This window comes from Poromitra crassiceps (genome assembly GCF_964638095.1).
Source record: "Poromitra crassiceps genome assembly, chromosome: 25".
Lineage (NCBI taxonomy): Eukaryota > Metazoa > Chordata > Actinopteri > Beryciformes > Melamphaidae > Poromitra > Poromitra crassiceps.
The window spans coordinates 1,009,812-1,037,729 of NC_139649.1; the positions used below are offsets into that span (position 1 = coordinate 1,009,812).

The 27,918-nt window shown below is 45.8% G+C and overlaps 1 protein-coding gene across 1 annotated transcript in view; it reads right to left on the bottom strand.

Moving 5' to 3' along the window:
• Positions 1 to 348: 348 nt before the first annotated feature.
• The window catches only part of LOC310798297 (TOX high mobility group box family member 2-like), a 68,189-nt gene continuing 40,619 nt past the window's right edge, over positions 349 to 27,918 (bottom strand). The window contains exons 4-8 of the mRNA XM_083660803.1: positions 24,112 to 24,342; positions 16,007 to 16,087; positions 9,487 to 9,897; positions 8,976 to 9,109; positions 349 to 937 (exon numbers count right to left, since the gene is read on the bottom strand). Coding sequence (XP_083516929.1) covers positions 895 to 937; positions 8,976 to 9,109; positions 9,487 to 9,897; positions 16,007 to 16,087; positions 24,112 to 24,342 — 900 coding nt within the window. The 3' untranslated portion in view covers positions 349 to 894. The remainder of the gene's footprint in view (positions 938 to 8,975; positions 9,110 to 9,486; positions 9,898 to 16,006; positions 16,088 to 24,111; positions 24,343 to 27,918) is intronic.

The following is a 27,918-nucleotide window of genomic DNA, read 5'->3' on the forward strand; positions in this document are numbered from 1 at the left end:
GATATTTACAATCACACTGTGACCGCTCAGCAGACCTCAACAGGTCTTTAATATTACAAAAGATTCTTTTGTTTTGGTTCCCTTTCCCCACCCGCTGTTTGTATTAATTTGCAGCCCCCTTAAGCAAAGCTACTGTAACATCAAGGCCTGCGCTGCTGAACCTACTAGAAGTTAATATCTCCCTACAGTACAGGGCACAACGCTTATTGGCAAAAAAAAAAAAAAAGCAAAAAAAAAAAAAGGCAAAAGTAAAAAGTAACAATTTAGCAAGCCAGAAATAAATAAAACAGCGACGACGACGACAACAACAACCAAAAGAAAGAAAGAAAAAAAAAACACACGCTCACACAAAAAGGAAATTAAAATGATTAAAGAAGGAGAATATTTTCTCTCTCTCTCTTCTCATTCTAATTAAAGCTGGATGGGGTCCCTCAGGGACCTTTCATGGTGACACAGAAGAGGAGTGTTCTACAGCCCGGGCCTGTGTAGGGAGGGGAGAGATCGACACACAACTCAGAGGGAGGGGGGGGGGGGGGGGGGGGGAACAGGGGGAGGGTAGGGGCTTTTTATAAGTGCTTGGCAAATAGAAACAGCAACAAGACCGCTAGTATGGTAAGTGGTACAGACAGTAGTCATCCAGTCAAAAAACTAATCTAGAAACCGAGAGAAATGATAATTACACTTGACAAAAAGGTGGTGTTTTGGGAGGTGGAATGTGTGTGTATGTATATGTATGTTAAGTGTGTACTGTATGTATGTAGGTATGTGTGTGTGTGTGTGTGTGTGTGTGTGTGTGTGTGTGTGTGTGTGCATCAGAGGGTGGGGAGGAGGAGGGGTGGGTGAGAGTAGACTCCCCGGTGTCGTATATGTCGACAGCCCACACGGTCTTCAGTTTCAGGTGAGGTAGAGTGGCTTGTCCCTGGCTATCATGCTGCCGCTGGGAACACAAATGACAAAGAGCGCAAGTTACTAATCACTAATATCACTAGAGTCCTTTACTCAACCATAATACTACTATTATTATTATTATTATTACTATTATTATTATTACTATTACTCAACCATAATGGGCAGCTGATTCAAATCACGAGATAGAGTGAATGTGCGATGTGCTCGACATAGAAAACTAAACTCCATCTGGTGCCGACTAAAAAAAAACATAAATTCCAGAAAAATGGCCGAAAGGGCTGAAATGTTTACGTCGCTATTGCTGCATATGTGGAAATTAAAAACGGTCATAAATACATACTACAAGAGTGCGGACATTTCTCTATCGCTAATATAGAATAATAATAAAAATAAATAATAAAACCAGCAAATCTTTTTACTTCCCCTGTTGGCCAGAGCTGGTAAGCATTAGATAACGGATGTGTAAAATGTTTCAGTCACAAGGCTTCTATCATATTCTGAGGCAGTGCTGTACAGTAAAATAGCATTTTGAACACAGCTAGCCATGTGGACTTTGAATATGTTTGAATGTTGCAGATTTATGCAGGATAGAACAGCCTGCCAAAGCGTTTAGCAGAATAACGGTGAGAACATCTGTTTTTTACTGCTGTCTGACAAACACATGACAAGCTCTATTATCTCAACATTACCTCTGCAGCTGTCTCCCCTGTCTGCCCGGAATGAAGCGGACATTTTTCAACACTTATATTTAAAACAGAGGGAGACTGCTGACAACATGGATTCTTTCCATGGGAGTTATTGTCTAGACTTTGATTGGACCTGATCTAGCTGACAAGTTCCAAACTGCAAAACGTAACTAGTATAATTGCGTACGAGGTGACGACACCACGTGTCGCATGATCTTGGCGTTTCTTTCTTTTTCAAATCATATTTTGTCTTTTACTACAGCCCCTGTTAGATTAGGCAAAAACATCCTTTACTGTAACATCAGTCTGTTGTTTTCAGTGTGTTTTGTGGCTCTGTCATGGGTTTTTTAGCGGCGCGATGCTGCGTCGGGCGCGGGACCCCCCAACAACGGACGTTCCCCACAGGCTGAAAACGTACTTTCTTTACCGTGACTTACTTTAAATTATCTTTACATTATGTTCAACGGGAAACCCAACTGGCGGAATATGCAAACATTCAGCCAGCTATTGCAATAACCAGCCCATACATCCCCTAAATGCCCTAGGTCTCTAGTTTGTGGTTGTAAAGTTTCATGAGGGGGTGATTATCCTAGAGGTCACACAATATGTCATTTTATACAGTGAGGTCAAGTTTCAAAGAATGGTCTCACTGCAATGAAATGGCTACTATGGGGATTAACATCACCACACATGAATACGACTGGGCTCATTGAATCCACAATACCCCATTTATGCAATTCCAAGAGTTTAGGGACCCCGGTATGCAAAAATATTCAAATAGAATAGGTGAAAATAACACATTTATACTGCATGCAAAAAAAACGGCATGGTTTTTGCCAAAGATTGCATGGGATTAGCATAAAGTGGTTATGTCTGTAAAGGGGAGACTCATGGGTCTCCATAGAACCCATTCTCATTCAGATATCTTGGAGGTGAGAGGTCCAGGGACCCCTTTGAAAATGGCCATGCCAGTTTTCCCTTCGCCAAAATTTAGCCTTTGGCTAAAAATTTAAACTTTGGAATTTTATTTAGCTCCCTTCCGACAAGCTAGCATGTTGTGGTACCAATGGATGCCTTAGGTCTTTCATTTTCACATGATATCAGTTCAATCATGAGAGACTCGTAATATGATTTTAACAAACTTTATTGAATCAGAATAGACGGTTTGAGTATGGCGTATGACTCCATGATGTGACGCTCCTCTTGCTTATGAGAGAGGGGCGTCAGTGCTGTATGAGATAGGACATCCCCCCTAAGGGGATTTGTTTCCAACAGGAGTCATGACATTGGTGGTGATCTGGGGAGGTGGTGGGATGAAGCTTTTTGCTCTGGAGATGCTGGATGAATGCGTGATGCTGACACAAGGTGAGTGATGACTGCACAAGTGTGATTTAAGCTGTGGTGATGGGGGCTTTATATAGTACCAGGAGAAGGGCATTTATGATGTCATAACTGATGTCATTTATGATGTCATAACTGATGTCATTTGGGAGAAGGGCATTTATGATGTCATAACTGATGTCATTTATGATGTCATTTATGATGTCATTTGGGACGTCATGGAGAAGGTGACGTCGGAGATGGTGACGTCATTTAGTGACGTCATTTGGGCTGAGGGTTATGACAGCATGGGGTGCTCTATTAATGCCTTATTTGGTCTTCCATGATTGAACTACAGTCTGCGACTACACTTCAATCATGAGAGACTCGTAATATGATTTTAACAAACTTTATTGAATCAGAATAGACGGTTTGAGTATGGCGTATGACTCCATGATGTGACGCTCCTCTTGCTTATGAGAGAGGGGCGTCAGTGCTGTATGAGATAGGACATCCCCCAAAGGAATTTAAAGTTATTTCAGGAACTGGGAGAGTGAAAACGGGGGTCATGGAGCTCGCCTGGGGTATGCTTTAGTCAGGTCGTGGGCTGACGGGGGGAGAATTTAGGCATGTCGGGAGATGAGGGGCTGACCGGGGTTTTTTAAGGCAAAGCGGGGTTGCAAGGGCGTGGATGTGGATAGCCCGGGCATGGGCGCATTGATGAGGAAAAGGAGAGTTTGATCACCACCAACGAAGTGCTTGTTGCCTCTTTAGTCATGGAAGGAGGGATCTTTGGGCTGATAATATGGTGTCTTGCTCTGGTCGAATGAAAGATGCATAGGCGGATGAGGACCAGCGCCCCAGTTGTTGAAGGGAGGCGGAGGACGCCCCCTGCATGGCTGCTGATGTGGCTGCTCCGATCCTGAAGGAGTGACTGGAATAGTTCTCTGCAGGGATGTTGCATTTCTGGAGTGTGGTCTTGAAGTGAAGGATGAACCAGGATCCTGTCATGTGATGATGGGGAGAGATGAGGAAAAGGGGGCCAAGGGCTGATTGAGGTTTATGCAAATGCCGGAATGATGGGTTATGCAGATTGTCGGGACATTGGCTGACTTGTCAGGACGTGGGCTGACTGAAGTTTAAGCAGGATGCAGGGATAATGGGTTGAGCAAGTTGTCAGGATGTGGACTGACTTCTCGGGACGTGGGCTGACAGGTTTAAGCAGAATGCAGAGATAATGGGTTGAGCAAATTGTCAGGACGGGGGCTGACTTGTCAGGACATGGGCTGACTGATGTTTAAGCAGAATGCAGGGATGATGGGTTGTGCAAATTGTCAGGATGTGGGCTGACTGAGGTTAAGCAATGGCAAGGACACTTATGGGGTTATATGCAAATTGCCCGGGCATGGGCACCAAACGGGGATTGGGAGAGAGGACCGCCACCAACGAAATGCATTAATACTTCCTACCAATCATGGAAGGAGGCATCTTTGGGCTGATGATATAGCAGCTTGCTCTGGATGGATGTAGGACGCATGGCTGATGAGGACAGCAGCCCAGTTGTTGAAGGGAGGACCCCCCCGGGAGGGGACCACCCCCCCCAAAAGAAAAAGGTCAGCGATGACCTGCATTTTTTAGGGTCAGTAATGACCAAGGTCGCAACAACCTGCATGAGCATAGCCAGCAATGGCTTAAAGATGCAATATTTAACCTTTAGCATTATATTATTATGGCATGAAAATGTCTAAAAATGAGTAGACATAATGTTATATTCTTTAGTTGTGCACTTACTTTATCCCAAATTGTATGAGGCAAAGATAGGCTTGATATTTTTCTCATAGTTTTCCTATCTATCCGTTCTATTCCTAATAGATGCACGTTCTGATTTGTGCATTTTGACATTTGGAATATTAAAGGTGGGCTGACCAATGTTAATAAGTACGTTTTCCCCTTGGATTTGACTTTAAGTTGCGTGTCTACAGTATGTCTATTATGGGCCTTTTTCATTTGTTTTGACAGTCGTGTACTGTCACTTCGGGAGAGTTGCACCCGCACCCTCGGCTGAGCTGTTGTACGGTGGACTTAGTTCAGTTGAGGCAGAGACTGGCTGTGGAGACACGCGGTTTTCGTGCCATGACCTTTTTGATTAGTTTTGACGTCCAGCGGGAGGGGGAGCAGTGAATGTGCTGCATCTGTAGAAAGTTTTAAGTCGTCGGCAGACGGGACGATTTCGTCGTAGAAAAATGAGATTCCGTTCCAATTTTCTAAGAGGTGTGCCCAGGGGGTATACTTTTGCTGAAGCCACTGTGCTGTGCCCGGCTATATGCTTTGCTGGAGCCACTGTGCTGTGACCAGGGAGGAGCTCTGCTGAAGCCACTGTGCTGTGACCGGGGATATGCTTTGCTGAAGCCACTGTGCTGTGACCAGGGAGGAGCTCTGCTGAAACCACTGTGCTGTGACCAGGGATATGCTTTGCTGAAGCCACTGTGCTGTGACCGGGGAGGAGCTCTGCTGAAGCCACTGAGCTGTGCCCAGGGATATGCTCTGCTGAGCCACTGCTGTGACCGGGATACAGTGTTGCCAGATGGCAAATGTTGAATTATCGTACCAGAGGGTCAAAATTATCGTTTTTGGAGTGAAATAATCGTACGCCCCCTCCCCGGCGCGCGTGCCTTCGGCGCGCCTATGTCGGGGGGCTGCGCTGATCACAGGCTACTTTTTGGACTTGGCATGATTTTTCAACACTGTGGTCTCAGCCTGCGTTGCAACAACAACAAAACACCCTGCACGTATTATCTGCAAATATGTTTGTTTGAAGAGATGATTGTATAAACAGATAGAGTGATAGACGTAGGATTCGTCTAAGTGTCACGAAATGATGAGATTCTCGTACGTTTGGCGGATTTGGGGATTATTGATCGTACATCGTACAGAGGTCAAAATTATCGTACAGGTACGATAATTATCGTACGTCTGGCAACGCTGCCGGGATATGCTCTGCTGTAGCCACTGTGCTGTGACCAGGGATGTGCTCTGCTGAATCTACTGCGCCGTGACCGGGGAATGAGCTCTGCTGACCTGACGAGTTATGCATGACGGAAAGCCGGGTGATGCTGCACTGCACATTAAAGCCGTGGTGGACTGGGAGGAGCACCTTTTGTTTATGATCGAGACTGAAGCTTCGTATGCATTTGCAATACCAGAGTAAATCTCGTAGAGGAAGATCGATTCCCTACTGGGAGAAAGTAGGGAACTCATGGTGCCTCTTTTCTGCAACCATTCACCTCTAGAACTTAATTCAAGCATATGCTGAAGCCAGAACCACCCGCGAGCATTTTTCGGTTGAAAAGACGTTTAAATTTGAAAGTGAAAGTTTTTTCACCCACTATTTGCAGACGTTTATTGAACTTTCAGATTTAGACCATATTTCACCAGGATCTTAAATTAAAATATCAGCGCGCACACGGGATTCGAACCCCGCTTTCCCACATTCAAGCCAGTCCGCTCTAGCGCTGAGCTATACATTTTCTTATATTTTGAAGGACGGCAACAGCAGAACTGATGATTATCGCCATTTTGCCTGAAGCATGCGACGGGAGACGATAGTGTCGCATCTTGCATTTGCAATGCGCATCTTTGGCAACGCTAGACCAGCCACGCGCATGCGCAGTATAGCATGGAAGGCCGGTGGCTAGCCAGGTAGCTAGCGCGCTACTCAGCATGGCCGGAAAAGTTTACAAGGGTTATACTTTATCTAAATGACTGGGATTGGATCGATGGATTGGATGCGTAAGAGAGGAACCATGCTATGAAAAGGAAAAGGTTGACTGGAAACTGGGACGAGAGGCATGTTGTTAAAACCCGAATGGACACGGGAGAGGGAAGCGGCCGTATGCCGTATGCCGTATGCTAAGGGATTGGCACCCGGCCTGAAATGAGTGCAGCAGCAATGCCGCAACGTTGACTGAAACCAGGCAATGAGTGCGGCCGCCGGAAGAGATGCCGGCTGAAAAGGGGGGATACGACCTGAACCTGGGGCAGGGCTGTTTGGGCTGCTGCCGTGGGGAGCGTGGGGCTCGCGAGTGAAGACATCGTTGCGATCAGGGGATCTTGGAGGCCTGGAGGGGCTGGAGCCTTGGCGCGTCCGCCGAGGAGCCGGCGGTCGTGGTGCGCTTCGCTGGGCCTTTCTTGGAGGTGGACTTCTGGGCTCTTTTGCTGCGGCCACGGCCTCCGGAGTGCTGTGCGGACTGAGATCCGGGGGAGGTGGACTTCTGGGCTCTTTTGCCGCGGCCGCGGCCTCCGGAGTGCTGTGCGGACTGAGATCCAGGCGAGACGAGGACCTCCTTGACGTTGGATCTTCTTTTGCGGCCGCGGCCCCTGGTGAGGGGGGCGTCCCATGAGACGCCTGTGACGCCCGGAGATGGAGCCTGGGGATTGGGGATTTGCCCGAGGCTGGCCGGGGCGTTGAATGTGCTCTGGAGGAAAGCGTCCACGGTGGAGCTGAAACTTTGCTGCTCGTTTTCGGACTCGGACATGGTGCTGGACTGAATGAAGCTTTTTGCTCTGGAGATGCTGGATGAATGCGTGATGCTGACACAAGGTGAGTGATGACTGCACAAGTGTGATTTAAGCTGTGGTGATGGGGGCTTTATATAGTACCAGGAGAAGGGCATTTATGATGTCATAACTGATGTCATTTATGATGTCATAACTGATGTCATTTGGGAGAAGGGCATTTATGATGTCATAACTGATGTCATTTATGATGTCATTTATGATGTCATTTGGGACGTCATGGAGAAGGTGACGTCGGAGATGGTGACGTCATTTAGTGACGTCATTTGGGCTGAGGGTTATGACAGCATGGGGTGCTCTATTAATGCCTTATTTGGTCTTCCATGATTGAACTACAGTCTGCGACTACACTATCTTCACTCCAGCTTTAAATACGGGCCGGCTACAGCCTCTGACAGAGTCATGTCGGCCGAGGAGTTGAAAAAAGTGCAAGGATTCAATACTGCCTATTGAAAAAGTGTGTGTCTGCCTGTGGGGGGGGGGGGGGGGGACATGTGTCATGAGACCAGTGGGTAGCCTGGTGACACTCAGTCCATCCACTGAAACACACGCTCCCGGGCCCGGAGGCGGTGTGAAAGAGTCAATCGCCTATTTTTAGCCGGTTTACCCGCATTTAAAACCCCCGCGTAATTAAGCGGGATTGTTGATCTCAAGGCAGGCAGGCAAAGAGAAATCTGACCAAATAAAAAGTTAAAGGTCCCATTCCGTGCAAAAGCTGTTTTTACTTGTAAATGCATATATACTGCTGTCATCCCTCCCTGTAATGAGTGGTCACAGCCTCAGAACTGCCATAGTTGGATTTGTCCCTATCCAGCTTCCCCCTGCAGTCTCCTTCAAGCCACGCCCCTTACACTCTGTTCCCCCAGACGGGTTAATGTGATGTCACTCGGGTCCTTAAGCATACTGCGCGCGGTCTCTCTCACACAAGCTACCTGCACCATTTTGTCTATAGCCACAAAATTAACACTTCTAACTGGAGCGACGCCAACTGTACGTGATCCAGCAACTGCGGAGGTGCATTCGGTGAGTCTAGGCATTTTGAGATGTCCTCTTTAGCGTAGCAACCGTTAAGTCAGCGATAGCTCGTTGCTAACGTTAGTTGTGGACACAACCTAGCGTGCTGGTGCACAGACGCTAATCTGATTGGGAATTGGGAACTGTTAGTTCTGAATATATTATAGAAACAGACCATTCTTGGGACGCAACGAGATGAGGAAGTGACAACTCCGTCAGAACAAACGGGGTTGCTATATTTTCGACAAATTAATCCAGAATCATGTTTTATGGACCAGAGACACACGTTTTTAAGAGGTTACAGCTGCACGAATTGGGACCTTTAATTCACTTGCATTCAATTAATTTCACTTGTATTATTTCTAAATGTCATTCAAGCCTGTGTGATTTGGTGACTTGCAGTGAAAAAAAAAAAGAAGGTTTGTGGAGAAAAGACACGCATAAAACACAAGAGTTGGTGTCTGCACTGACCTGCAGTGGGTGCCACACTCCCGGTCGCAGTATTCACTGTCCCAGTCGTGGCTCTGAGCCCCTCCACGGCCGGGGCCAGGGGACTGGGAACCCCCGACGCTCTTCTGATACTCTGACTGGAGGTGGGAGAAACTCTGGAGAGAGAGAGAGAGAGAGAGAGAAAGAACGAGAGGGAGGAAGAGAGAGAGAGAGAGAGAGAGAGAGAGAACGAGAGAGGGAGAGAGAGAGAGAACGGGGATCAATGGCAATAAATACTTGAAGCCAACATACTAGTGAATGGGCATAATATGTTCCAGAGAGGCCCCCGTTATCATCCTCTAACTGCAACTGGGATAGTTACAGTGTTGCCAGATCTAACGAGAGAAACAAGCGCAACCAGGTCTATGCAAACAAGCCCAAAAGAAGCAACTTGCCCCATAACCATAAGCAACTACACATGAGAAATAAGCCCCAAAAAACACAACCACCAATATTTGTAAAGTGACATTACAGAAAAACTCGGCAAAGGTACCTGCTGCCCAGGGGGCGGGGAGTGAAGAGAGGCCTGCAGCCCCATCTGGTGGGAGATGATTGGCTGGGACTGGACCTGCTGCATGCGGATAGGCTGGTTCAGGAGGGAGCTCTGGTGCAGGGAGAGCTGCTGGTGGGGGTGCAGGGGGGGGCTGATCTGGAAGGAGGAGGGGGGAGAGGCACTAATGCTGGGCAGCATCTGCGATTGGCTGAGGGTCCGCGACAGGGCGTGGCGCGGGGCGTGTCCCGCGTAGCTCTGCAGGTCGCTGAGGGGGAAGGCCCCGGGGCCCAGGTAGGGCGACGAGGGCTGGGGGGAGTGTGGCACACTGTACAGGGGCGCGTTGGCTGGCATCATGTGGGGGGAAGGCTGGCTCGTTTGGCCACTTTTCGTCTCCACGGGCTCGTTATATGTCTAGAGGGGGAGAGAGGAGCACAAAACGGGTTAGACTCATCGCAACCATTTATTTGCCTTTAGGGATCGATAAAGTATTTGGCTCAATTAGATATTGATAATGGGCACCATGTTCGAGTTTCCTGTACTCTATTGTATATAACAGGACTCATAGGCAGCGGAACGCATCTGAACTTGGGGGGGCCAGGGGGCGTGTGTCCCCCCCCCCACACACACGTCTGTGAACCACCATCATTGATTATTATTATTATCATCATATAAAGAATTTGGTCGTTTGAAGCCAGATTCATATAGGAATATCTCATTTTAAATTAACATTAGGATTAGACGGTTGTGATGTCAGTATTCAGTCTTAACAATCATATATTTGCTCCTTTTCTCACTCACTCCTATGTCACCACCTGCTCTCCCTGCAGGGTTTGAGATTAAACTTTTTTTAATCACCAGCCAATATGGCTGCTAGATTTTAAAGTTACGAGCCAATTAATTTCAACTAGCCAAAATGTTTTTCTTGAAATAAACCAGAATATGAGTGCCACTGGGTTAATATAAGCATACGTATCAGTGCAAATAAGTTATAGCATAATGAATCTATAAATTACAGCAGGGCTCTCTCTCTCTTTCTCTCAGTGGTAGTATGCTCTCTCTCTTTCTCTCAGTGGTAGTATGCTCTCTCTCTTTCTCTCAGTGGTAGTATATGCATCTCTCTCTCTCTTTCTCTCAGTGGTAGTATATGTGTCTCTCTCTCTCTTTCTCTCAGTGATAGTATGCTCTCTCTCTCTCTCTCTCTCTCTCTTTCTCTCAGTGGTAGTATATGCATCTCTCTCTCTCTTTCTCTCAGTGGTAGTATATGTGTCTCTCTCTCTCTTTCTCTCAGTGATAGTATGCTCTCTCTCTCTCTCTCTCTCTCTCTTTCTCTCAGTGGTAGTATATGCATCTCTCTCTCTCTCTTTCTCTCAGTGGTAGTATATGCATCTCTCTCTCTCTCTTTCTCTCAGTGGTAGTATGCTCTCTCTCTCTCTTTCTCTCAGTGGTAGTATGCTCTCTCTCTCTTTCTCTCAGTGGTAGTATGCTCTCTCTCTCCCTTTCTCTCAGTGGTAGTATGCTCTCTCTCTCCCTTTCTCTCAGTGGTAGTATATGCATCTCTCTCTCTCTCTTTCTCTCAGTGGTAGTATATGCATCTCTCTCTCTCTCTTTCTCTCAGTGGTAGTATGCTCTCTCTCTCCCTTTCTCTCAGTGGTAGTATATGCATCTCTCTCTCTCTCTTTCTCTCAGTGGTAGTATATGCTCTCTCTCTCTCTTTCTCTCAGTGGTAGTATGCTCTCTCTCTCCCTTTCTCTCAGTGGTAGTATATGCATCTCTCTCTCTCTCTTTCTCTCAGTGGTAGTATATGCATCTCTCTCTCTCTCTTTCTCTCAGTGGTAGTATGCTCTCTCTCTCCCTTTCTCTCAGTGGTAGTATATGCATCTCTCTCTCTCTCTTTCTCTCAGTGGTAGTATATGCTCTCTCTCTCTCTTTCTCTCAGTGGTAGTATATGCGTCTCTCTCTCCCTTTCTCTCAGTGGTAGTATATGCGTCTCTCTCTCCCTTTCTCTCAGTGGTAGTATATGCGTCTCTCTCTCCCTTTCTCTCAGTGGTAGTATGCATCTCTCTCTCTCTCTCTCTTTCTCTCAGTGGTAGTATATGCGTCTCTCTCTTTCTCTTAGTGGTAGTATATGCGTCTCTCTCTCCCTTTCTCTCAGTGGTAGTATATGCGTCTCTCTCTCCCTTTCTCTCAGTGGTAGTATATGCATCTCTCTCTCTCTTTCTCTCAGTGGTAGTATATGCGTCTCTCTCTCCCTTTCTCTCAGTGGTAGTATATGCATCTCTCTCTCTCTTTCTCTCAGTGGTAGTATATGCATCTCTCTCTCTCTCTTTCTCTCAGTGGTAGTATATGCATCTCTCTCTCTCTTTCTCTCAGTGGTAGTATATGCGTCTCTCTCTCCCTTTCTCTCAGTGGTAGTATATGCATCTCTCTCTCTTTCTCTTTCTCTCAGTGGTAGTATATGCATCTCTCTCTCTCTCTTTCTCTCAGTGGTAGTATATGTGTCTCTCTCTCTCTTTCTCTTTCTCTCAGTGGTAGTATGTGCGTCTCTCTCTTTCTCTCAGTGGTAGTATATGCATCTCTCTCTCTCTTTCTCTCAGTGGTAGTATATGCATCTCTCTCTCTCTTTCTCTCAGTGGTAGTATATGCATCTCTCTCTCTTTCTCTTTCTCTCAGTGGTAGTATATGCATCTCTCTCTCTCTTTCTCTCAGTGGTAGTATATGCGTCTCTCTCTCTCTTTCTCTCAGTGGTAGTATATGCATCTCTCTCTCTCTTTCTCTCAGTGGTAGTATATGCGTCTTTCTCTCTCTCTTTCTCTCAGTGGTAGTATATGCATCTCTCTCTCTCTCTTTCTCTCAGTGGTAGTATGCTCTCTCTCTCTCTCTCTCTTTCTCTCAGTGGTAGTATATGCATCTCTCTCTCTCTCTTTCTCTCAGTGGTAGTATGCTCTCTCTCTCTCTCTCTCTTTCTCTCAGTGGTAGTATATGCATCTCTCTCTTTCTCTTTCTCTCAGTGGTAGTATATGCGTCTTTCTCTCTCTCTTTCTCTCAGTGGTAGTATATGCATCTCTCTCTCTCTCTTTCTCTCAGTGGTAGTATATGCATCTCTCTCTCTCTTTCTCTCAGTGGTAGTATATGCGTCTCTCTCTCTCTTTCTCTCAGTGGTAGTATATGCATCTCTCTCTCTCTCTTTCTCTCAGTGGTAGTATATGCATCTCTCTCTCTCTTTCTCTCAGTGGTAGTATATGCGTCTTTCTCTCTCTTTCTCTCAGTGGTAGTATATGCATCTCTCTCTCTCTCTTTCTCTCAGTGGTAGTATATGCATCTCTCTCTCTCTTTCTCTCAGTGGTAGTATATGCGTCTTTCTCTCTCTCTTTCTCTCAGTGGTAGTATATGCGTCTTTCTCTCTCTCTTTCTCTCAGTGGTAGTATATGCATCTCTCTCTCTCTTTCTCTCAGTGGTAGTATATGCGTCTTTCTCTCTCTCTTTCTCTCAGTGGTAGTATATGCGTCTTTCTCTCTCTTTCTCTCAGTGGTAGTATATGCATCTCTCTCTCTCTTTCTCTCAGTGGTAGTATATGCGTCTCTCTCTCTCTCTTTCTCTCAGTGGTAGTATATGCATCTCTCTCTCTCTTTCTCTCAGTGGTAGTATATGCGTCTTTCTCTCTCTCTTTCTCTCAGTGGTAGTATATGCGTCTTTCTCTCTCTCTTTCTCTCAGTGGTAGTATATGCATCTCTCTCTCTCTTTCTCTCAGTGGTAGTATATGCGTCTTTCTCTCTCTCTTTCTCTCAGTGGTAGTATATGCGTCTTTCTCTCTCTTTCTCTCAGTGGTAGTATATGCATCTCTCTCTCTCTTTCTCTCAGTGGTAGTATATGCGTCTCTCTCTCTCTCTTTCTCTCAGTGGTAGTATATGCATCTCTCTCTCTCTTTCTCTCAGTGGTAGTATATGCGTCTTTCTCTCTCTCTTTCTCTCAGTGGTAGTATATGCATCTCTCTCTCTCTCTTTCTCTCAGTGGTAGTATGTGCGTCTCTCTCTCTCTTTCTCTCATGGGTAGTATATGCATCTCTCTCTCTCTCTTTCTCTCAGTGGTAGTATGCTCTCTCTCTCTCTCTCTCTTTCTCTCAGTGGTAGTATATGCGTCTCTCTCTCTTTTTCTCTCAGTGGTAGTATGCTCTCTCTCTCCCTTTCTCTCAGTGGTAGTATGCTCTCTCTCTCCCTTTCTCTCAGTGGTAGTATATGTATGAAATACGTCCAGTCTTTCTCATTAACTGTCAAGCCTGCTGAAGTGATGTATGGCGGTCTGCTATTTAGTAATGGCTTACATCTCTCCCTCAGAAGCAGGGAATAATCAATGGGAGGGGATGGAGGGATGAATAAAGCAGAGGGACAGATACATTTGCAGGGTCAAGAGCAAAATGAAATAGTGAAGAATGGGGGGGAATGGGAAGGTGTGTGTGTGTGTGTGTGTGTGTGTGTGTGTGTGTGTGTGTGTGGGGGGGGGGGGGGGGGTTTGTGATTTGTTGCTCCCTTATTTGATTTTAAAGCAACATTTGAGCCCGATGATGCACTCACTGCAGTCAACCCGATTCCTATTTATCACGAGAAAAGAAAAAAGTAAATGCCAGGGGACAGTAAAATCACATTCTGTACGTGGATTTTGTCTGTACGTCATGAAGTAAGTCGTTAACAAACTTGTTTCTCCCCCGAGCAAACCGACGTGCGTCACAAAACAAAAAGGCAACAGGTGCACGCGGAAGATGTGCTCCAATTACCGCCAATTCCACCCGCCCCCCATTCCCTTTGAAAAGACTCCTTCATTGGTAATTAAAAAAAGAGTGGTTTTGAATGAGGAGATTCAGCCCTGCATTCTGATTGGTCGGTCCTGAATGAGTAAGGGGTTTGCAGTTTTATTTTTGACACTCTCTTTTTCCCCTTTTTTTTCTTTAATGACTGGCAATCTACCAACATACAGTACAGTATCAATCAAGCCTCTATAGGAAATCTGACATGAATGTCTTAATTGCACCAAAGAAAGACAAGAGATGAGTACAGTCTTTAGTGCAAAGTGAAGAGGCCCAGGAATTAACTATTCATGCCTTAATCAAGGTGCTTGTTTTCTGCCCATGAGAGGAAGTGTGGCGCTGTGGGGGGAAAGGAGGCGGGGGAGCGACGAGGGGGGAGGGGCCGGGGGAGCGGCGAGGGGAGAGGGGGAGGGGCCGGGTGGGAGTTTGGGATATGCTAATGCAATTTAGTGTTGTGTTATCGAAAAACAATGCAGAAAGAGAGGCATGAGATGCACTGCTGCAGCCCTACATCTGACCAATGATGGCACTGCTGCAGCCCTACATCTGACCAATGATGGCTCTGCTGCAGCCCTACATCTGACCAATGATGGCACTGCAGCAACCCTACATCTGACCAATGATGGCACTGCTGCACTCCTACATCTGACCAATGATGGCACTGCTGCAGCCCTACATCTGACCAATGATGGCACTGCTGCAACCCTACATCTGACCAATGATGGCACTGTAGCAACTCTACATCTGACCAATGATGGCACTGTAGCAACCCTACATCTGACCAATGATGGCACTGCAGCAACCCTACATCTGACCAATGATGGCACTGCTGCAACTCTACATCTGACCAATGATGGCACTGCTGCAACCCTACATCTGACCAATGATGGCACTGCTGCAACCCTACATCTGACCAATGATGGCACTGCAGCAACCCTACATCTGACCAATGATGGCACTGTAGCAACCCTACATCTGACCAATGATGGCACTGCAGCAACCCTACATCTGACCAATGATGGCACTGCTGCAACTCTACATCTGACCAATGATGGCACTGCAGCAGCCCTACATCTGACCAATGATGGCACTGCAGCAACCCTACATCTGACCAATGATGGCACTGTAGCAACCCTACATCTGACCAATGATGGCACTGCTGCAACTCTACATCTGTGAGTACGATTGTGTGACGTGTGGAGAGAGATGTGTAAACGCTGGAGGTGTGAGCAAACCTCAGCCAACACATTAGTGGCCCATCAGGGTGGACAGAAACACCAGGGACCACAAATGGTAGGTAATGTCCACTTCTGCTGTTATATGGGCACCGAACACGCACACACATGCACACGCACACACACACACACGCACGCACACACACACTTACTTTCCATTTCTCCCCAGGTTGCAAATCAGGTGTGTTTGAGGCCTAATTTTTGCTGTTCTCCTCGGAGCACACACACAGACACACACACAAAGACACACACACGCACGCAGGGCGCACGCACATACACACACTCCCAATCACACGCGCACATACACGCACACACACTCCCAATCACACGCGCACATACACGCGCGCACACACACACACACACCCACTGTCAGTGCAGCCAGCGGCCCCTTTCCTTGGGATAAGAGCGAGAGGAATTCTCTGTCTAATTTATCATCCCTTATATGGCCGCTGACCCATGTATATCAAAGACATGACCCCCTGGTTACCTTGGAAACCAGACTGGCTCTGTAGGCGGCCAGCGCTTTGAGGTACTCCTTCTTAGCAGCCTCTGTTTTCCTCTTGTAGCCCTGCAGGAGCAAACACAACAACAACAACAACAACAACAACAACGATTGATTAGAAGGTGACGCCAGAGGCTAAAATGACCCTCCGGACCCAGACTGACCGATGTGGAGGAGATTGGGGGGAGTCATGTTGTGGCTGCGTGACCCAGCAGTGCACTCTGAAGGGAAGAAGACATATTAGTAAATGCATACGATGGACAGATATCAATATAAGGGGACTTGACCATGAGGGGGCGGGGGGAAAAAGATTCACTTAAATACCAAGATTATTTGCTGATTTTTTTTAATTGATTTTTTTCTCTCCAAATTGATTTTCCATCAAAGAAAAGAAAAATATCATTATTATAATTTTTCCTAACGCAAGTTTAGATGTTGAAGAACCCACGCAATATGACAAACAACAGTTTTAGGATGACCAAATAACGTAGTTACATTTTGAGAGCAAACCTTGGCTTGTTTGTGTCTGTTTTCGAGTGTGTATGATTCATATAAAGAAGTGTTTACGATTAAACTTTTTCCCATGGTCTAAAAGAGCAAACAAAAATCGCAATAAACTGTAATATCGAATCGCAATACTTGTAGAATGGCAATACTTAAGAACCGCAATACATGATATCGGCACCCAAGTATTGTGGTAGTATCGAATCTATAAGCATATCATCCAAACCCTATCCACCTTATTTCTAGCTGCCATGATGCCTGATGGGTGCTTCTTCCGCTTCCGGTGTAATAGACTGTTTTACAGTCTATGATTTTAACTTGACAAAAAAAACGTCTATGAGGATTTTACAGCAGAGCCATTCTGCTCTACAGCCGTGTCGTTCGGGTGCTGGGATAACGTGATGCATTGTGGGTAGTCGGCTACTGTGGCTAATGCTAGCGGCTAGCGTAATAGTTTCTTTACATGGCAGTAAAACGCCACTGAATGACCAAATTGATTTAACTTTTAACCATTTCGAGTAACACTCTTTCCATCCCCAGCGTTGGTTAGTTGTTTATAACGTGACTATATTTATAACTTTTATAACGTCCTCCAGTTTCTGGTTTATAATTCGGGTCTGCAGCCGAGTATAACAAAGGAAATGGCAAGCTGCAACAATGAGTCGCGTTAAACCGGACCTTGTACCCACAATTATTTTTTACAGTGGTGCATTCAAAAATAAGGTGGATAATGACCATTAGCATGATGCCACTGCGTTCGTTTTCTTCAAAATAATGCGTTTGTAAAGACGGGGGCCATATTATTTGGAAATGATACGAAGCTAAAGGAGGAGTGAGGAGCTGTTTGTCATCTTACTGCTTTTCAGTCTGCTCCATTAAGGTTGTTGCTCGTCTCTTAATCAGAGCTCTGATGTCCCATCAAAGCATTCAGACGAGAGGGAAAAAGACAGAATTCAAAACAGCATTAGCAAAGAGGCAATCTGCAGCCTCGTGAACGAGCCTCAAACGATGCGTTCAGACGGGGGATTCAACTTCATGTCACCGTGTGTCAGTCACGCGCTCTTCACGGCTCCCTTTCCCTTTTTGATGCCGGGAAAACAAGTCGCAAAGAGTGCAGCCTTTAAATCGATAAGGACGACTCGGGTGTCAGATCGTCTCTCTGGAGTGTTTGAATATGAAGGAGACTGTGTGTGTGAACGCAGTAATTACTGATCCTCTATGGGGAGACTGTCTGTGGCTCCATGGACCCCGGGTCACTTCTTTCAAAGAGGTGGGCTAGAATAACCATTAAGCATTCGTGCGTTTGCCAAATGCACATACTGTACTGTAGGCTGGGCAGGCGCGGAGTGAACACATACAGTCAATAAACAGACGTAAGTAAACACTAGACTCAAATACACACACAAAGACAAACAAACAAACAAACTAACTGGAATGAGGATGGATGGCAATCTCTTGCCCAAACAGCTGATGTTTATCCTCTCAATCATCTCTATTTACAATATTTTGTTATTCCCCCTTCCACAATGGCAATCCTGATATTTCTGGAGGCAGAATGGATAACACGAGGAATTCCCAAAAACCAGAATGCAAGATAGTAATAATAAAAAGCCATGCATTTTCACAATGAAAACTGATATAATCCCCATTAAGAAATGAATGGATAACAAAACACAAACGATACCCTGTTCCTGCTAAAGACAAAGTTGTGACCTTAGCCCTCACCCCTTAAATATTGATAGAGCCGCGGCTGCCTCTTTAATGAACCCCAAAGTACTCCCAGCAGCTTTAATTTCAAATTAATTTAACACGGCTAATGATTCGCGCGACGACGACGACGGATACTTTTAAATAAATTACCATGCCTAAGGATGTCTAATTATTCCAAAGTGAGTGGATTCATTAGCAATTGAAGCCGTCAGAGGCTGCAGGTCGCTATGAATTAAGAATAACAAAGCTGCGCGGGGGAGAGCATATGCCTCCGTGGTGATCCTGACACAGAGGTGCCCCGCCTGAATTAGCCCCTAATTGTACCTTAATGAAATGTTCTTGTGTGATAAGCAGTTAATTACAGGAGACAATAACTCTGCTGCACCCCGCTGACACTGAAGGGAGTGATTAGCCCCCCGACCGACCCACCGACCGACCGACCGGCCGGTGAGGAGGAGAGGAGAGGGGAGGAGGGTTGAGGGGAAGAGAGGGGAGCAGAGGAGGGTTTGGAGAGGACAGGAGGAGAGGGGAGGAGGGGAGGGAGAGAGGAGAGGAGGGGGAGAGCACAGGAGAGGAGGGGAGGGAGAGAGGAGAGGAGGGGGAGAGCACAGGAGAGGAGGGGAGGGAGAGAGGAGAGGATGGGAGGGGAGGAGGGTTGAGGGGAAGAGAGGGGAGCAGAGGAGGGTTTGGAGAGGACAGGAGGAGAGGAGAGGGGAGGAGGGGAGGGAGAGAGAGAGGAGAGGAGGGGGAGAGCACAGGAGAGGAGGGGATGGAGAGAGGAGAGGAAGGGAGAGAGCACAGGAGAGGAGGGGAGGGAGAGAGGAGAGGATGGGAGGGGAGGAGGGTTGAGGGGAAGAGAGGGGAGCAGAGGAGGGTTTGGAGAGGACAGGAGGAGAGGGGAGGAGGGGAGGGAGAGAGGAGAGGAGGGGGAGAGCACAGGAGAGGAGGGGAGGGAGAGAGGAGAGGATGGGAGGGGAGGAGGGGAGGGAGAGAGGAGAGGATGGGAGGGGAGGAGGGGAGGGAGAGAGGAGAGGAGGGCAGGGAGAGAGGAGAGGTAGGGATGGAGAGAGAGCTGGATTGGTCGGAGAGAGCGAGGAGGCGATGTCAAGAGGACAGATACAAACAGTGTTGGGCAAGTTACTTATTAAGTGTAATTAGTTACTATTAATGATTACTCCTTTAAAAAGTAATAAAAGTACTTTACTTATTATTTGGTATCAATCGTTATATTATTTACTATATTACTTTAGCTTAGCTACACCCCTTCCCTAAAATGACATACAACCTGTTAAATCAGCTCCTTTTAGAACTGAATCCACTTTATTGGAACAATAATTAACCTTACAGGAGGAGCCAACAATCAGCCAAACTGCAGACTTTTGATATATTTGCCTATACTATAGGACAAAAAACGAATGGCGTTCTGGCAACGCAGAAGTCTTGCATAGCCAAACCCTATCTCAACACTTTGTTTTCGCCCAAAGCAACGCAGTAACTTGAAGTTACTTGGATTAGTAACTGTAATATAATTACTTTTTGGAAATTGTAATCCCTTACATTTCTAATGACTTGGGAATGTAATCAAATTACAGTAACTAAGTTACTGTAACTAAGTTACTGCCTAACACTGCAAAAAATTAAGAGAAAGAGAGATGAGCACGCAAAAAGGAGACTTCTGTAGACAAAGAGGACGATAAAACGACTGAGAATCAGATGGCTACTGAAAAGTTAGCCTCGACAAGAGGTTTGGTGTGAAAGCACACAGCTCCAACACGGCAGACTCTGATACACAGCTCCAACACAGCAGACTCTGATACACAGCTCCAACATAGCAGACTCAATGAAATAAAGCTAAGGTCTCTCCTCCCACCTACCCACCACCATCATCATCACCACTGTTCCTCCCCACAGCTGTAAATTGATCTTAATCTTAAATAACAAAAACAAGAAAAATGTTCTTTTGTGTTTCTGGGCCGGCGTTTACATGTAGTCACCTTGAGGAATAACACAGCCCAACGAACGCATTGATCTTCCAACCACAAAGCAGCAAAGGCCTTCGGGAATTAAAAAAAAATGCTGTATAGTGTACAAGCTAGCTACAAAACATCTTAATAAACACAAAGAAAATAGGAACATAAACAATGAATTAAAAAAAGACTTTGTTCTAAACAATCTCAAGGACAACATACGGCAACGCAACCAAAGTGGGGGGGGGCAAGTGAACTGAAGCCGACAAAAGACTCCCAAAGAGAACGCAAAAAAAAAAATCAGAACGGCGAAACGCCTGATCGTTTGGGCGATAAAATACAGTAATGAAACACGCTGCCTGAGTGCTTTCATGTGGATTGTGCTGGACGTGTGTTGCAGAGGTACTATAGGTAATTGGAAACAGGGTTCCAGCACGTTCTAGTTAAAACAAAGCTGTGCGTAGGGTAGGGGCAGGGCTGTGTTTACATTGTAGTGGCCCTGCACGGCTCCAGGAGGTCTGACTGGGACGTTACAGGAGAACACCTCATCAGTCCCACAGAGCCGACCTGACAGCCGCTGCTGCTGGAAGAACCAGCATTCATCAACAGCTCAAGAGCAGGCAGAGATAGAGATCGGCTAGCTGGATATTGAAAATGTCTAAGGCGGTGGTTCTCAAACTTTTTCATGTCAAGGACCCCCTAAACTGACACAAATTACACCACACGGACCCCCCATTTGATTTTGTCCCAGGGGGTCCCCCATCCGATACGTTTTTTTGCGTTTAGATGTTTTATTAGAGTATGTGTATGAAACCCATGAAAAACAATTGTGTTACTTATGGATGGTATTATAGTGAAAATGTATTATTCCCCTTCCCCTTCTTGCTGAGGACCTGGGCCCCTAGAAGTCCCTCAAGGACCCCTGGGGGTCCCCGGACCCCACTTTGAGAACCACCGGTCTAAGGCACGAGACATCAGGAATCGGACATGCGTGCATTTCAGACAGGTGAGCAGTTGTGGTATATAGGCAGTACGATAGTATGTGTTGTTGTTATGCTGTGAATAATCACTGTCATGGTGGAAACCAGGGACAGAAATGATAATGTTTTTCAACTTTAATGAGTATTAACATGGAACACCTGAATAGTTCTCCTACATGGTAATCCAGTTTTGTTCATTTGTTGTTGTGTTAGAATCAGTGACAGCGCGCTAGTCATTGAGCATAATTAGAGTAATAACAGTGTTATTGCCCAGACAGTGTTCCTATATTTCATTCCATAATGACATCATTACCTCTAGTTAATTATGTGCCTTGTGTTTGATTAAACACACCGATGCACAAGTGAATGAAAAAAAATTAGCCGTGGAGTGACACATTAAATAGAGGATTTTTAACGATGGAATTGCCCTTTTTGTTGGTCAGTCTCTCTTCCTCAGGTAATGGGCCTTTTTCACACCCGCCATTTTGTGTCTAAAAGGCAGGGTAAACACAGGTGCAATCAACTCACTAATTAAGGCCCCAGCACTCCAGTACCTAAATGGACTGGAAGTTGCAAACCCTAATTAACGTTTTGGTGCACCCCGTGTTACTTCCTGCCTTTTAGACACAAAATGGCTGCTGTGAAAAAGGCCTATACTGTGAAGGACAAACTGTGCATTTAGGGGAGAGAGAGAGAGGGGGGAGGGAGGGTAGAGAGGGAGGGAGGGAGGGAGGGAGGGAGGGAGGGAGGGAGGGAGGGAGGGAGGGAGGGAGGGGGGTGACATCAACAACGCACAGCCACAGCCCGCTCGCTGCAGCTACAGTACAGCAAACCTAAAGGTGAAAAAGGAGCCAGGACACGAGGGGTTAAGAAGCACAAACAATAACATTTCAGGAGCCAGATGTCCTTGAGGCAGAAGCAGCAGCAAGGACGAGGCAATTGCTAATCTTGTATTCGCAGCATGATCAAATCACCAGGCAACAGATATAAATAAAAGGACAGGAAATGAGGAATTCACATTCAAGGGTGTCAGCGGGCGAAATGAAGATTCATGGTGAAGAGCCCCGGTGAAGGCGGGCAAAAATTAACTGCAAATAAAAGGGACAGACGGCCTCCAAAGTCCAGCGTTATAAAGTGGGGTTTGGTGCGGAGAGGAAAACAGACCATGCTGGATGCTGGGCTGAGGGTGAGCGGAATGGCCTGCACTTTGTCATGGAGACAGGTGCTTTTATTTGACACCCAATAGGTTGCCTGTGTGTGCCCCCGCGACTGGTTATTCTAAAAATATGAGTCTGCCCGGGATCATCAGACTGTCTCGTTTTCCATTCATTTCACACTATCATTTGTTCGCCACACAAACACCTACTGTAGAAACGCATTGACTTTGTCTGTTCGGGGTGGAGCGCAAAAAATGAAAATGTACACTGCATGGGGATGGATCCTCGAGACTGACTGCAGTGACGGTTGATGCGATCTGCATAGGTCAAGGTGTAGTAAGATTACGTTGACTGATGAAGACACTCGGGCCAATTTGTCAACAGCTAATGGGGAAGAAAATGCTGACATCTTTCAGCGTACGCATGATTTACGTTGGGATGATGACGCATCTCTGCCGGTTGGTTCTGTAGTGTATGAAATCAGGAATGTCTCATTTAGAAATAAATTTAGATTTTTTTATTTGAAGAAATGCTAAACAATTCCACGTACATTATTTCCAATAAGAATATGTTACTTATTAATGTGCATTGTATGGAAGAAGAAAAGCTTGCATTTATTTACACATGTAGCTAACGGCGATAACCACGTTCGCTAGCTGCCTACCGACCTCCAGGGTGGCTTATCTATGGACGAGTGGATCGAGCGGTGCCTACCGGACTCGTTATCTCCAGAAAAAAAGCCACCTAGCCTAACGTTAACCTAACACCTCCCGCTACGGCGTCGGGCGAAGCACGACCCTTAGGTGTGGTATAATAAGCATATACCACGGCCTGTCGTGAGCTATAGAGAGGCAAAGTGGAATGTCACTTCCTTAAAAATAGTTTTACTTGTTCAAACCAAACGGTTGATATATTTAGAAACAGGAGAGACCGCATAACATTTCACTCTGACGAAGTAAAACTATTTTTATAAGCATTTTACGAAATGTCTATGGGAAAATAAATGGCGGATAAAAAATCTCTGGTACAGTGCTGAAGCAGGAAGTAGGCGGTCACTTTGCCTCTCTATTGCTTAAAGGAACACTCCGCCCATTTTCAACCAGCTTTGTATCATTAGAACATCAGTAGTATATCAGAAAACTGTAAACGGTTTTGAAGTCTGTCATTTAATTTGACAGTTATTGAGTCTTAAAGTGTGGACCAGTGACATCACTGGTCCACACTAACTCAAATTAATAACTCATTAACTCAAATCAACTCTCAATAACTGTCAAACTAGATGAATGATGAATAGTTTGACAGTTATTGAGAGTTGATTTGAGTTAATGAGTTATTAATTTGACTTAGTGTGGACCAGTGATGTCACTGGTCCACACTTTAACACTCAATAACTGTCAAATTAAATGACAGACTTCAAAACCGTTTACATTTTTCTGATATACTACTGATGTTCTAATGATACAAAGCTGGTTGAAAATGGGCGGAGTGTTCCTTTAAGTATACAATAGTGTGTAAATAGAAATAAACTTGCAGTTTCAGATGATGGAAAATCCACTGGAAATCCACTCTGATCACCGTTGTTTAATTCCAAGTCCTGATGTGTAAATCTTGTTTGTGCATTTATACAGTATATGAGACATTCCTGGTTTCATATAGGCTGTGACTGTGCATGAGATTGCCTATAGCTGAGCACAGGCATTTAGGATTTATAAGTATCAGTTGAGAACCAAATACTGTAAATGTGCAGTGCGCTTTTCAATCTTCATCTGTACCTGTTTCTGCTCCTCTCCCAGGCCGTCCCACATGGAGGCCACTATCTTGGATACGTCCCCGAAGGTGGCGTTGGGGTTCTGTCCCTTGATGGCCGCCTGGGTGTCTCTGAAGAACAGGGCGTAGGCCGACACGGGCTTCGTCGGCTCGTTGGGGTCCTTCTTCTTCTTCTTCTTCTGGGGTTTGGGCTTGGGCTTCATCATCTCTGAAGATGGCCGCTTCTCGCCCGTGATCTGGAAAACCATCAGAAGCACAGAAAAACATAACAGCTTATTGATATTGCAGAGAATGAGGTCTACCATTTCAACTACACTGGGGGTTGGGCTGCCCTTGGAGTGAATAATTGCTTCTCTGATGAATGCTGATGACATTTCGTCCAGGTGAAGCATGTCAACTTCATTAAATCCATAATTCAATCTCTCTGCTCGAGACCCGTGTAGTCAGCATTAGAATATTGCTGCACTGTTTCACTGACAGCAACACTTTTACACAGGCACAGGTTGAGACAGCTCTGCTGGCTGTGTCTCCCCCCCCCCATTTCTCCCTCTCTACAGATTTATCAGAAACACATTTGTTAGTCGAATTTATCAAACCTTTTTGAATCTTTATTTTTCAATTGTTCAGCAAGTAATACCTTCTAACTTTCATTCTTTCGGGGCTGAAAGTAATTCAAAATCACATGGGGAGTGTCTGTAGTGACTTTGATGTGGTGGGAGAATGGATTGGAGAGAGGCACGCTGAAGGACTCACTGATAGGAGAGATGCTAATCGTGTTCCATTCATACAGTCTAAAGCACAGCAGGGATGTACAGTACAGGCAGGGACTTTTTTCAACTAAAGCACAGCAGGGATGTACAGTACAGGCAGGGACTTTTTCAACTAAAGCACAGCAGGGATGTACAGTACAGGCAGGGACTTTTTCAACTAAAGCACAGCAGGGATGTATAGACAGGCAGGGACTTTTTCAACTAAAGCACAGCAGGGATGTACAGTACAGGCAGGGACTTTTTCAACTAAAGCACAGCAGGGATGTACAGTACAGGCAGGGACTTTTTTCAACTAAAGCACAGCAGGGATGTACAGTACAGGCAGGGACTTTTTCAACTAAAGCACAGCAGGGATGTACAGTACAGGCAGGGACTTTTTCAACTAAAGCACAGCAGGGATGTATAGACAGGCAGGGACTTTTTCAACTAAAGCACAGCAGGGATGTACAGTACAGGCAGGGACTTTTTCAACTAAAGCACAGCAGGGATGTACAGTACAGGCAGGGACTTTTTCAACTAAAGCACAGCAGGGATGTACAGTACAGGCAGGGACTTTTTTTAACTAAAGCACAGCAGGGATGTACAGTACAGGCAGGGACTTTTTCAACTAAAGCACAGCAGGGATGTACAGTACAGGCAGGGACTTTTTCAACTAAAGCACAGCAGGGATGTACAGTACAGGCAGGGACTTTTTCAACTAAAGCACAGCAGGGATGTATAGACAGGCAGGGACTTTTTCAACTAAAGCACAGCAGGGATGTACAGTACAGGCAGGGACTTTTTCAACTAAAGCACAGCAGGGATGTACAGTACAGGCAGGGACTTTTTCAACTAAAGCACAGCAGGGATGTACAGTACAGGCAGGGACTTTTTTTAACTAAAGCACAGCAGGGATGTACAGTACAGGCAGGGACTTTTTCAACTAAAGCACAGCAGGGATGTACAGTACAGGCAGGGACTTTTTCAACTAAAGCACAGCAGGGATGTACAGTACAGGCAGGGACTTTTTTTAACTAAAGCACAGCAGGGATGTACAGTACAGGCAGGGACTTTTTCAACTAAAGCACAGCAGGGATGTACAGTACAGGCAGGGACTTTTTCAACTAAAGCACAGCAGGGATGTACAGTACAGGCAGGGACTTTTTCAACTAAAGCACAGCAGGGATGTACAGTACAGGCAGGGACTTTTTCAACTAAAGCACAGCAGGGATGTATAGACAGGCAGGGACTTTTTCAACTAAAGCACAGCAGGGATGTACAGTACAGGCAGGGACTTTTTTTAACTAAAGCACAGCAGGGACGTATAGACAGGCAGGGACTTTTTCAACTAAAGCACAGCAGGGATGTACAGTACAGGCAGGGACTTTTTTCAACTAAAGCACAGCAGGGATGTACAGTACAGGCAGGGACTTTTTTCAACTAAAGCACAGCAGGGATGTATAGACAGGCAGGGACTTTTTCAACTAAAGCACAGCAGGGGCGTACAGTACAGGCAGGGACTTTTTCAACTAAAGCACAGCAGGGATGTACAGTACAGGCAGGGACTTTTTCAACTAAAGCACAGCAGGGATGTACAGTACAGGCAGGGACTTTTTCAACTAAAGCACAGCAGGGATGTACAGTACAGGCAGGGACTTTTTCAACTAAAGCACAGCAGGGATGTATAGACAGGCAGGGACTTTTTTCAACTAAAGCACAGCAGGGATGTACAGTACAGGCAGGGACTTTTTCAACTAAAGCACAGCAGGGATGTATAGACAGGCAGGGACTTTTTTCAACTAAAGCACAGCAGGGATGTACAGTACAGGCAGGGACTTTTTTCAACTAAAGCACAGCAGGGATGTATAGACAGGCAGGGACTTTTTCAACTAAAGCACAGCAGGGGCGTACAGTACAGGCAGGGACTTTTTTTAACTAAAGCACAGCAGGGACGTATAGACAGGCAGGGACTTTTTCAACTAAAGCACAGCAGGGATGTACAGTACAGGCAGGGACTTTTTTCAACTAAAGCACAGCAGGGATGTACAGTACAGGCAGGGACTTTTTTCAACTAAAGCACAGCAGGGATGTATAGACAGGCAGGGACTTTTTCAACTAAAGCACAGCAGGGATGTACAGTACAGGCAGGGACTTTTTTTAACTAAAGCACAGCAGGGATGTACAGTACAGGCAGGGACTTTTTCAACTAAAGCACAGCAGGGATGTATAGACAGGCAGGGACTTTTTCAACTAAAGCACAGCAGGGATGTACAGTACAGGCAGGGACTTTTTTTAACTAAAGCACAGCAGGGATGTACAGTACAGGCAGGGACTTTTTCAACTAAAGCACAGCAGGGATGTATAGACAGGCAGGGACTTTTTCAACTAAAGCACAGCAGGGATGTATAGACAGGCAGGGACTTTTTCAACTAAAGCACAGCAGGGATGTATAGACAGGCAGGGACTTTTTCAACTAAAGCACAGCAGGGATGTATAGACAGACAGGGACTTTTTCAACTAAAGCACAGCAGGGATGTACAGTACAGGCAGGGACTTTTTTCAACTAAAGCACAGCAGGGATGTACAGTACAGGCAGGGACTTTTTCAACTAAAGCACAGCAGGGACGTATAGACAGGCAGGGACTTTTTCAACTAAAGCACAGCAGGGATGTACAGTACAGGCAGGGACTTTTTTCAACTAAAGCACAGCAGGGATGTACAGTACAGGCAGGGACTTTTTTTTAACTAAAGCACAGCAGGGATGTACAGTACAGGCAGGGACTTTTTTTTAACTAAAACACAGCAGGGATGTACAGTACAGGCAGGGACTTTTTTTTTACTAAAACACAGCAGGGATGTACAGTACAGGCAGGGACTTTTTCAACTAAAGCACAGCAGGGACGTATAGACAGGCAGGGACTTTTTTCAACTAAAGCACAGCAGGGATGTATAGACAGACAGGGACTTTTTTCAACTAAAGGATGCTGTTCCTGTTATAGCTGCGAGCTGGCATTTACATACACAGATGAATCTGAAGCATCAAGGACACCAGATTCAATTATA